This window comes from Cyprinodon tularosa, unplaced genomic scaffold (assembly GCF_016077235.1).
Source record: "Cyprinodon tularosa strain WSP-4 unplaced genomic scaffold, ASM1607723v1 ctg791, whole genome shotgun sequence".
In the NCBI taxonomy this organism is placed as follows: domain Eukaryota; kingdom Metazoa; phylum Chordata; class Actinopteri; order Cyprinodontiformes; family Cyprinodontidae; genus Cyprinodon; species Cyprinodon tularosa.
The window spans coordinates 292,683-304,257 of record NW_024039553.1 but is presented as its reverse complement, the minus strand read 5'-3'; the positions used below and the strand labels follow the sequence as shown (position 1 = coordinate 304,257).

Below are 11,575 nucleotides of genomic sequence, written 5' to 3'. Positions count from 1 at the left end.
TTCTGCAATAGGATGCATCTTATGTAATATGTCCCATAGTGAAACTTTTACACAAACATACAGTATTCAATATTCAAATGTTTGTGGTATCATAGTTGAAGGGGATGACGAAGTAATGCAAGGTCAAGAAGCTGGGTCAGGGGATCCTGAGCTCCATGGCCAATTTTTGCAGTTTTGACAGACCTCCCATCTTAATATGGAGTTAAATTTAACTCTAAAATAGCATCTAAAGAGGACCTGCCACTAGATTTATCTAAAGTGACAAGATTTTTTTTGGCAGATTTTCAGTGGAGCAACATTTCTCTGATTGTATTTTCAAGTTTGATGCTGTAGAGATGAAAATGTGGGGCTGTTTTTCTTTTTATGAATTTGACTCAACTCCATGGTGAAAATATGCTATGCTTCCCTCTTTCTGGGAACAATTTGGGAATGGCTCATTCTAATTCCAACATAACTGCAGCATTGTACATCAGATGGTCTATGAAGACAAGAATAAGAGGTTGGTGTGGAAGAGTGTACCTTGTTTGCAGAGAGTCCCAAAAAAAAATCATAGAACACCTCTGGGATAAATAAGAGCGGCAAATGTAAACCAGGACTCATCCAACATCAGTGTGTGACCTTACAGATAAGCTTCTGGAATAATAGTCTAAAGTTACAATAACCTTATTGCTAAACCCTTGTTGAAAGTTTTTCTAGAATATTTATAAGTGTTATATGGATTTATAAAGAGATGTGTTTGAAATATGGGTATGCTTGCAAAGAAGCAAATCTATTTACTGGTGGGCTTGTTTTTCTATGTACCCTAGACTGTGCTGCCCTGGGATGTCAGCTTTATTGTCCATGTCTATCACCACTAAATATGTTTGTGATTTGCCTTATGCTTCTGTAATCCAAGTAGGCTTATTAAAACAAATGTTTATTATATTCCTGTTTTTGACTGTAAAGATGTTTTTGTTCTCATCTTTGTTGTTTACTGACATAGTTTTTCTACTGTGTGCCAGTCACTGGTTATTCAGGACATCCCACATCTTTGCACTACCAGCACAGATGACTTATTAGCTTTCTTATGGTAGACTTAGGATTTCATCACAGTTGGAGATGGGAAAACGGCTGTAAATCATTAAACATGGGTGGGGTTCAAGAAAAGATGAACCATCTGCTTACTGGAGGGTTTCCATGCGTTGAGGAATGTAATTTCAGAGAAGTCTGTGAATCTGTCATGTTAATCTTGGCAAAAAGAAATGTCTAATCAAACGCATTTTTTTAATATTCATTTATAGATTAGCGCAATTATCTGACATTTCGATCAGTATGATACTGTGTTAAAACAATTTCAAGGTTTTTTTTTAGGAAATGTGGCACACTGTGGAGAGTGAAACTTCGAGGAGGAATCAAGTAACCTTTTTGTGCACCAGCCAGCCAGGTGTTGTAAATTACTGCCAACGCCATCCAAAAACTATTAGAGGAAATGTTTTAACATGAACACCACTCTTTGTAAGATGAGCCTAAGGCCACCACAGGTGCTAGGTGTTTTTAATAAATTTCACAATGGGTATATCTTTGCTTGAAATATTTTCATCTGACAGCTGTTGACAGCATGTCATGGCTTTGTTAGCACAGAAAAAAATGTTTTTGTATCTTTTTTTTTTTTTACATTTGCTTTTTTTCAACATTGAGGGTCATGTGTTCTAGTGTTTTGTCCCCTTACAACTAGGATAAATGGGTTTCAAACTATTTTGCAAATAAAAATGTGTGGTCTTTATTTGTATCCAGACCCTAAATTCGTGGCATACACCATGTGTGATTTCTAATGTTACTTCAAAAAAAAAAAAACTGCTGTGTGGAGGCCTCTGATGTTTTTTAGAATATCTAAAGCTTTGGAGATGTCACGGAGTTCTTTTAAATGTATAATAAAAATGAGGAGTTAGGCATCATTGCAAATTAACCAGGACCGCTGGCGTTCCTATCAGGAGAGGCCTGTCGACAACTATCGCGCACAAATAGGACTTCTGGCATAAAGAAAGCCAGAAGTCCTGTTTGAAGTTTCTTATAAGCCTGGTCGAGGACAGAACAACCTTGTACTCTGTGGCCTAGATGCAAGTATTAAGTTAACACTCCACATTTTCCTTACATGATGGCCAAAGTCATACACGGAGGTGGCAACATCATCCAGTGGGATTCATTCCTCCAGTGAGGACAAAGAACCAAGTCAAAGTTAATGGGACAACACAGAGATAGATAGATACAGGATATACTTGAAACAAGCTCTATGTTGCTATGAAAGACAAGAGATGCAAGTTCACGTTCCAGCCGGAGAATGACCCGAAACATAAAGCTGCAGCCGCAATGGCAGACATTTTCAAAGCATATTAACTTACTGAGAATTTAAAGAAATAATTTCAAAGGGATGTTCATTAACTTTCTCTGTCTAGTCTAACTTTTCCTTAGAAAAACATACAAAAAAATCCAATCTTTAGATAAAGACTGGTGGACACATACCACATAGACTTCTAGCTGTAATGGCAGTGAAATCTGCAGTTTTTACTAATTGATTCAGTGGATGAATTTCAGGCATTCGCCCTCTCTGCATAGCAAAGGGCTGTAGGCTGCAGTCTGCACTGGAACCTGGTGGTAGAACTTGGGATGAACTCAGTAGAAGTGGACCATCACTATTTTTTGCAGGCTGAACTTCTTCAGATGGCATAGGAAATACATCCTGTGCAGTTCCTGTGAGGTGGAGGTGATTTTCAGCTCCCACTTGAGATACAATAACCCTAAATTAAACCATTACCAGTGCATACCTAATCCTAATTCAACCCACAAAACACCTTAGCTTAAACCTAACCTTTAACAAAATAGCTCATTAGGACCAGCCAAAATGTCCTCTCTTTGTAAAAATGTCCTCATTCCAAAGATTAAAAACTAAAACTCACTTATTCTAGAACCGGGGCACACATACACTCACTTACCCGCTCACTCTCTCACTCTAATTGAAAGTCCAATCTCACTCCTGTAGGTGAAATCATCCCCCAGAGATGAGCCTAATGAGGGGAGGTGTTGATGTGTTCTGGGTGAAGAGCAGGTGGAAAGAACACGTGCTGAGTTCAGTTATCGTTGGAGCTCCACTTAAAGAGGTTAGAGTGGTATAATCACTGAGGTCAATTTTTTTCAGTTTCCTGCCAGTGGACCTTTGTATTCTCTATGGCCACCATGGCAACGGTTACAACCTCAGCAATAATAAAAACATTGTTCTTCGCAGTATTCTGTGCCCATAATCACCATCTACTAAAGACAAGTCATACCTGAAGTGACTTAATGCTACGTGCGTAATGACAACAATACAAATGATAAAAGTATGGCATCCACTCAGATACCATCCTGTTGCACTGATTTCTGACTTGTAATTTTAACTTGGTTTTTCTACTTAAAATGTCTGACTTGGAAGTTGGAGTTTCCATCTTCCAATGACAAATGAAATGCACCAACAGCCTGGTTCTGATGGTCCAGGAATCCGATATGTTTTCCTGCTTCACATCGTGCTTCCTGTCTGTCAGGAGGACGGTGATCCAGCGCTCATCCTGCAGCAGGGCTGGGACACTTGTTGAGCACAGCATAAGTCCATAAACATGATACTGGTGCAGGTTCCTGTGGAGTCCAATTGCAGCTTCATATAGTGAAGGACTATGTTTATTGCAACCTCCACAGATTCACTGGCTCTGTTGGCAAATTGCATTGGATTCAGAAATTAGTCTGTGATGGAGTTAAGATAGGGCAACATGCAGAAACACCTGCGCACACAACATGGCATACATTTTAACAAATGCTATGTTTTTGATGCTTTCAGACAGAAGCTGAAGTTACGACCAGCATGGAAGGCAACTCTGGTGGTATGTAGCTAGTTTTATTTCACTGGCTGTGCTTAATGTGGTTCCTAGTAAATCCTATGCCAATTCTGGGAATAAACCAATTTGCTACCTCTCTGGGGTTATTAAGGGAGTGTGCCTTTCTTGTTAATCCAGCCCTTCATTGCTAGCATGTTTAATTAGAACTTCTGGTAGCTGGAATTATTTCATGATTCTAGCTATTGCAATGGATGTAACGAAACATGCTACAAAGTTTCTCTGTAGTTCAGGGAGCGAGAGAAAGGTGACAATCTTTTATTTAAATCAGGGGGAGATGAGTTTATTTCCCGAATTGTACAGTAATGCTTTTTCATTAAACGGATGCCTTCTCCATTAGGTTTAGATGACTGTGACGAGCAGGGTAGCCTGGCTGGCTGGCAGCTCCAGTTCACTGCCTTCTGTTTTCGCCGAGGCAGGCAGAAATAGAATGTCCCAGGCAAAGGTAGACGAATGTCGTCGTGCACTTACCTTTCACAGAATCAATAAGAGAATCGATAAAGAATCAAATCGTTTCACAGAATCGATAAGGGAATCGGAAAATGTGAAAGTCTGATCAATTCCCAACCCTAAACATGATGGACTGAGGTTTTAATCAATGTGTTGCAATCAGGCCCAGTTGTCCTGACTGATCATGTCAGCTATTTTTAGCAATAGTTCATGTCATCTAGAGACATCGAGAGAGGAATGTTTTCTAATGCTGCATTCTGGGTGCCAGCAGCATCAGAAACAGCCGATTAGCCATGAGAGGTAAATGTTTGCTACGTCAAAACATATGAAGAAAAATGTATTTCTATGTCTTCTTTAGCATATTTATGCTTTTCAAGTCAACATCCACCTCAACCAAGCATTAAAACCATTTGTGCAAAATCCACTAAGTTTATCCTAATTTTCTTGTCTCCATCAAGCTCTTCTAAAGCAATACTTAAAAATGCACATAATAAAGGACACATCTTTTGATTAAAGCCGCTAAGCTTCTCATTCCTCACTACACCTCGATCACAATGATATGAACAAGCCCAAGATCTTTGGCTGTAAACTTTGGTTTACGGCCAAAGTCACACAGACTTTGGCCGTAAACCAGGGTTTATCATTGTTGTAAATTACCCTGGTTTGTGTTGGTATAAGATGATGTAAGACATCACAGATTCTGTGAACTCATCTAGGCTGTTGGTAGCAGTTCTGGAAACGTTACAGTCAGAGCAGTCCAAACACACATGAAGATCCTGAACAGTGTTGCTGGTCTGCTTCTTTGATGTCTTCACAGGGTTACAGAGCTTTAAGGAGATCCTCCTGCACAGTCAAGTCTTTTACAGCCTCTAAGAGGTTTTCATTAGAGGTTTTCATTGGAGGCTACTCTGTGCTCTGTTTAGTTCTAACAAGCTTATTATTAATACTGTGAAGTATATTTTCCCTTCTCCATTGATAAAGAAAAGTATCCCAAAAGTATGATGAGTCCCTGAGGTGGAGTGATTAAGGGTCTAATCGTAAATGAAAGAACAACATCAAAAGGCCAAATAGTTGGGTAGCTTTAAAAGTACCACAGTTTGTTTCTCAACTTAGTCTTAACCGTATGTGTCAAACTAATTCTGGTCCATACCAAACAATCTCGGGTGTGAATCACTTCAGGTATGACTACAAGCCAGGCTTGGTATGACCCAAATATAGAAAGTACCATAGTATTAAACATAATATGAAAATTATACCTGTTTCACTATCGGTTGCTTAACAATTCTGCTTCCAATAAGCAGGAAGCATTCTCCAACATCACAAAATTCTAAGTAAAACTTCTTTCTACTTTAGAAAAAAAATGCAAAGTACATTTTTGTGAACTAAACATTAAAGTAGACACCCATCTTAGCACTCACGATGGTTTTGCAACAGTGACGACAGCATAAATATGCAAAATAGAGGTGCGTTCCTGTTTTAGTAGTTTCACTCCATTTTCTTGTCTGTGTGGGCTTGTTGTGAGTTATCGTCCACTTGCAAAGAAGTACAATCTGAACATGAACCAAACCTAATGAAAAAAAAGTCTGCTTTTGATCTGGAACAAACAACCAGACCGTTTCCAGGCCCAAAGCACTAAAGATTGATTTCTGATCAGAACACCTCCTGTCCCATGTGTCCTGTTAAATCTTAAAGAGCTGACGATGAACTTGGTAAACTTCCTACAACATTGTCTTCCTCTTACCGTTCTTACAACAAGATCAGATGTCGAGTGATAAACTTATAGTTGCCCTTTCAAGTTACCAGCAGCATCTTAGCTGCTTCTTCCCTTATAATCTTAGCTATCAGATGATAGATGTATATACAGAGTTTTGGGTATTGTTTTATACGCTGTTTTAGTCTTCTCCACGGCTTTGCTGATCGGTTTATTGAGTTCCAAGGTCTTCATGATGTTGCTCGTTTTCCATTACCTCTAACAAACCTTCAGGCCTTCACAGAAGAGCTGGATTTATGCAAAAATTAAACTTCATAGATGGATTCTATTTACCAACAAAGATACTCCTGCTTATACTTGCAACAGATCTTATTTAGGGCATCAGAGATGGAAAAACAGATCTAGACCACACCTGTCAGATTTGTTATTTTCTTTAATAACTGCCTTGTCCAACTCCAGCCTGCATTGTTTTACGCAAATGATCTACCAGTTTGTTAACCAGGCAGTTGAAGGCTTAAAACTCTGTATCACTTTCCTTCAACTTTCCATTTATGTGATACTTTGTCTTGGTTTTTCGCTCAAGACGACCCAACAAAACATTGACTGAAGCTTGTGTTTTTTTTTTAAGGCACTGCATATAAAGAGAAGCGGCTGTGTGTGAGTGACTATAGAGTGCTCGGTTGTATCTAAGTGCAATAAAACATGGAGAATTATGCTCACTCAGTCTGGAAAGTGATCACATAAAAGTGATTTTGCAACACTATTTCAAACGTTAAAAGAAGAAGAAAAAAATTTCCACTGCTCTTGAGTTTGAACTTTTTTAGTATCTTTGTCTGGAGCAGCAGTGGGAATTTCACCAGATCAGCTGTCCCAGGGCTCAATCCAGTCATGCGCTCAGGCAACATTCCTCATTTTAAGATCGGAACACAAAAGAAAACACTGAACAGCATGACCACGACTCATTTTTGTACCAATCTCATAATTTATTTAAATATATCTCATTTTTTAAATATATATAGATATACACTTTTATATATTTAACACCTCTTTTGCTAAATACCAGCCAAGTCATTTATGGTGGATTCCTTCCCGTTGTTTAGCATATGTACATTACACTCCTGGTTGAACAGATCATGACTTATACATTCTGTAATCTTAAGCCTTTTGATGACTGAAATACATAAACATAGGCTTCAACACCCCTTATCCAGGGTTAGTCTGTCCACAGTTTGGCTGTAGCTTGCAGCCACCACTTGTGCTTTTGTTTTGCAGGAAAACATTCATGCACTGATTTAACAACAGTTCATTCTGAGCACAAGGGGACCACACCAGGGGAACTTCTGTTTTAGGTCAAGTTAGTACAGTAAGAGGATCAAAGTCAACCTAAAACAGTCAAAATGGGCAAAATGTCTCAAAAGGAAAGCATTTCTTGATTTATCTTTTTTTTTCTTCCATTTGCTTAAACAACATTCTTTTGAAATCCTGTTGGAGAGGAAAAGCCCCCGCTTTGCTCATCTTTGCTAGTTTCAACTCTTTGCACTCCACTGTCTTTATCCTGGTCTGTTTTTTTCTTGCTTGTTGCTCCCGTTTAATGACAGCTAACCTTCGAGGCCCAGCCAAAGTTGTGATTGGAAGCAATTTTCACCTCAGCAGAAGGGGACGTGGGTGAAGCAAAAACCCTGTGCCTAAAGTCAGTCAGGCGGATCAGATTTAAGCTTCCCTCTCATCGTCCAAGGCACCTTTTACCAAAGTATTTTTTTTTTTTTGTATCTCTGCTTCTGAAGTACTTTTGATTTACTTCAACCTGCAAAACCAAAAGGAAAAGGGAAATGTCAGCATGGTCTTCAATCAGGCAACAAAGAATTACAAATGATAAATCAAGAAACTTTATATGCCTCAGCACTGACACTCTGACAGTGCCAACACAAGGGCCTCTGTATGTTGATACAGCCAGCACTAAGAACAAATGTTGAGCAGCATGGTCTACACTCTGAACTCGGGCCTGATTCATGCTGAGCTTTATGAGTCTCGACTGATTATGATCATTTGCTGTTTATAAGTATCTGGCACAGCGGTAATAAACCACACTTACGAGGAAAAGCCACAGTTTTAGGTATGTTCTAGACCACAATAAAGCTCTGCACAGAAAAACATAGTTGACTTTGATCCATTCTACTTTTACAAGTTCTCAACTTTGTTTTAAAGCATTTTAGTTCTGCCAACATCATATGTTACTCAAGACATTTGGGAATTATAGTATTTAGGTAAGTGTGCAAAGTAAAAACAAAAATTACAAATAGTCTGATCATGAATGAAGCTAACATGTAAAAATTGACATCTGAGCAGAGCTCGACCAAGATTACATGGGGTCCAGAGCAGCACTTTGATTTGGTGCTGGAAATTACAGCTTGCCTTTTCTAGACTTAGACAGATTTTATTTAGTCATTTTTACACACAAGTGTATACAAAAAGAAATTTCATTTAGTACAGCTCTCTAGATTTTTTCATTTTCATTTAGTATAAATCTCATTATTTAATTTAATTTTTTATTTTCATTAAATTTTGGTATAAATCAGTTGAATATATAAATTATGCTTTGAGTAGTTGGTAGTTTGTTAAGCAGACACAAGAAGCAGGATAATTAAGCTGTTGAAATTAAATGATGGTCAAACTATGGATATTTCCTTGTTAAAATACATAGATTGTTTTTACTTTTTTCTTTTACATATAACTAAATTCAAGGTTTTAAGTTCTGTGTGAGAACCCTTGGAGCCCTAAGCAGCAGTGGCTATGTTTGCTTATGCCTTAGGTCAGCTATGTGTGTGAGTTGAAGCATCCTAGTACCTTTTGAGTGTGTGTCTGCTACCCCTCTGTGCACTGTGGGCTGCCTGCAAGCCGTGAGAGAAGTCGCGCACATCTTTTGAAGTCTGAGAGAAAGAAAACACAAAGAGAGAGACAGTGAGCGCTTTCTTTTCATGCACAATGTTGATATTGGATGGGGATAGCTTTCCCTCCTGACGCAGAAGATCCAAAGCAACTGTGGCTTACATGCAGGTAACGTGCAGTCTCTGGTGTGGTGATAAAGTCTGTATGCATTCTTCCTGCACTTGGAGCTGAACGTGATTGGACCTGGAAGAGAAGGAGAGAAAGCGGTCTTTGAGCACATTTTTTTCACGAGCCCCTCCATCAACATCTGTTTAATTAAGCTACTTTCATCTATATTTGCTCATAAAATTGGTGCCACCAACAGGGTCATCAGTGAGAAGAAGGCAAAACTGGGATCAACGGCATTTAAGACAAATTTTGATACATATACATCCTAAGCAGGATTAATGGGTAATTGTATTTTAACCAGACACAAACATTAGGTTCTGCTATAGTAACACTCCTATTCAAAGCTCCTGAAAGTAATTTTCTAATGTATGGCAAGCCATAAGGGCTAAATATTGACCCTTTGGGTAATAACATTTTATAAAATTTACATTTCATTAGCAAGGTTGCTGCATTTCACATCAGTGATTTGGCTTTAAATGCCTCTATTAGAGCATGGATAAAAAAAGAAATACGTTTGATGAGCTTTTTGAAAAATGGCATTCAAGGACCTGAAATAATGCTATTTTCATCCGTCCTTAAGAGTCAAAGTACCATCTTTTGACATTGCTCATTAGTGACTGCCTGGTTGTTGACGGGTCAAAATGTATCATTTCCTAGCTAGAGATCTTGCTGTTTTATTTAAAAAAAATAATAAATTAACAATAATGACAAAATAATTTGGTATTGGTTTTATCATGTGATGTAGCTTACAGTAAACATGGTTATAAGCACCAGAAAATATCTGTTTATCGACTATTGCATGTCTTTGTGTTTTTAAGCAGCAAAATACACACCTTCATAAACAGAGTTTTCATTCAAGCTGCTTGACATGAAAAAGCCTTTCTGTTTTCAATGAATGTACAATATTCTCCTTTCATGACCTTCGACTTTTAAATCATCTCTTTACCGAACATGTTGGTATTTTAAAAAATTGATACGCCTTACAGGGATGCCTTCAAAAATAGCCTGGCCAGTCAGAGTGACTCAGCTGTATCAGTCTGGGAAAGAATAAATAGAGCCAGATTTTAAACATTGGACCTATAGAGTCCGCCAAAACAGGTAAACACCAATCACATAACGTTGGATGTTGTGCAAAGTTGCCTTCAAAAAAAAAAAGAAAAGCTACAACATCCAGTTGTTGAAGGTTGAAAGATAAATCCAACTCATTCGGGAAATGATAAAGAATATAATGAAAACGTTTTGTCTGCAATGTTGACAGTTAATGTAACAGTATAGTGCAGTTGCTTTATGGGTAAGCATAAAATCCTGCTTCCTGCACTGTGATTTGTCTGGTCTGTTTGAAACTATTAAATAGTCTTGAGCCTTTCCAGACTGACTGATGTCCAGTGTCTCAGTCTGGGTGGCCAGATGGGGGCAGCAGCAGAGTCTAAACCGGAAGCTATACTTTGAGTTATATAGTTTAAGATTAATATTTAACAGGAAGTGCCAATGTTTAACACAAATGGCTTGCCATACCCTGAAAAATCATTGTCACAAAAACTTTTAATCAACCTCTTACCTGTGAAATATTTAATAATTCTCTCTTTCATTTTAAAATCTGCGGGGGATAAGGCTGCAGAAAGAGAAAAAGAGCAAAAATGGTACACAGTAAGTAAATTAAATGACATCAGAAAAAAAATGTGGTGTTTTACACCATAATGTTATTATTATTATATTTATTTTAAATGAGATGCAGCTGTCAATTCCACCTTCAGGTGTCATCCACTTACCCAGAGCCTGGTTCCCTTTGTCTGTCTTGCTTCGGACATCCCTCTGCTCCACCGACGCGCTCCCCACCGCCCGCGGTGTCAGCGGGGCTTCTGTCCTCGCGGCGTGTCGCCCCCGACTCTCCCCCACGTGCTTCATGATCGCTATCATCCGCCTGAAGCCCCGCTGCGCGTCCCCAGCGGCCCCAACTGTCGGCGCGCTTTGGGCGCAGTGCTCGGTCAGAGCGCACAGCAGCAGCAGCAGTCCCATAATAACGGGTTTGCGCGGTGTGCTCATAGCTCCAGTGTAGTGAGGAAAGGTGAAAGGTGGATGTAAGTGAGAGAAAGGGAATCCTTTTCTTTTTGGACACCTGAAGAAGGAAATTAAGGAGCAGTTTTAAATGTTGTTGCGCTTAGAAAGTTAATTAATAAAAGGCAGTAAAAGCAGAATTATAGGACTGTGAGAAACTAACACTCACATTGACAAGACGACTTCAAATAAAGTAGCAATATTTAATAAAAGTCTATGCTTCTTATTGTGCAGTTAATTAAAAAAATAAATGCATTCTAAACTATTAGTATTTTCTTACCTTAATCGCGTCTGGTGCGTCCAGCCAAATCGATGCACATGGGTGCAACTTTATTTATTTTGCGTTTTCTCTGGGTTCCAAACTGTTCAGCTTTTGAAAACCTCGACTCCTATTCTTGAAAAAAAA

General features: G+C 38.7%; 1 protein-coding gene across 1 annotated transcript; it reads right to left on the bottom strand.

The window, feature by feature from the left end:
• Window positions 1-7,509: 7,509 nt before the first annotated feature.
• On the bottom strand, window positions 7,510-11,226 carry alkal2b (ALK and LTK ligand 2b). The gene is made up of 5 exons (XM_038271161.1): window positions 10,884-11,226; window positions 10,673-10,726; window positions 9,109-9,189; window positions 8,905-8,987; window positions 7,510-7,864 (listed from the first exon to the last, which is right to left on the bottom strand). The coding sequence occupies exons 1-4, from the start codon at window positions 11,155-11,157 to the stop codon at window positions 8,923-8,925; spliced, it is 474 nt and encodes a 157-aa protein (XP_038127089.1). The 5' UTR covers window positions 11,158-11,226; the 3' UTR covers window positions 7,510-7,864; window positions 8,905-8,922.
• Between the last annotated feature and the right edge of the window lie 349 nt (window positions 11,227-11,575).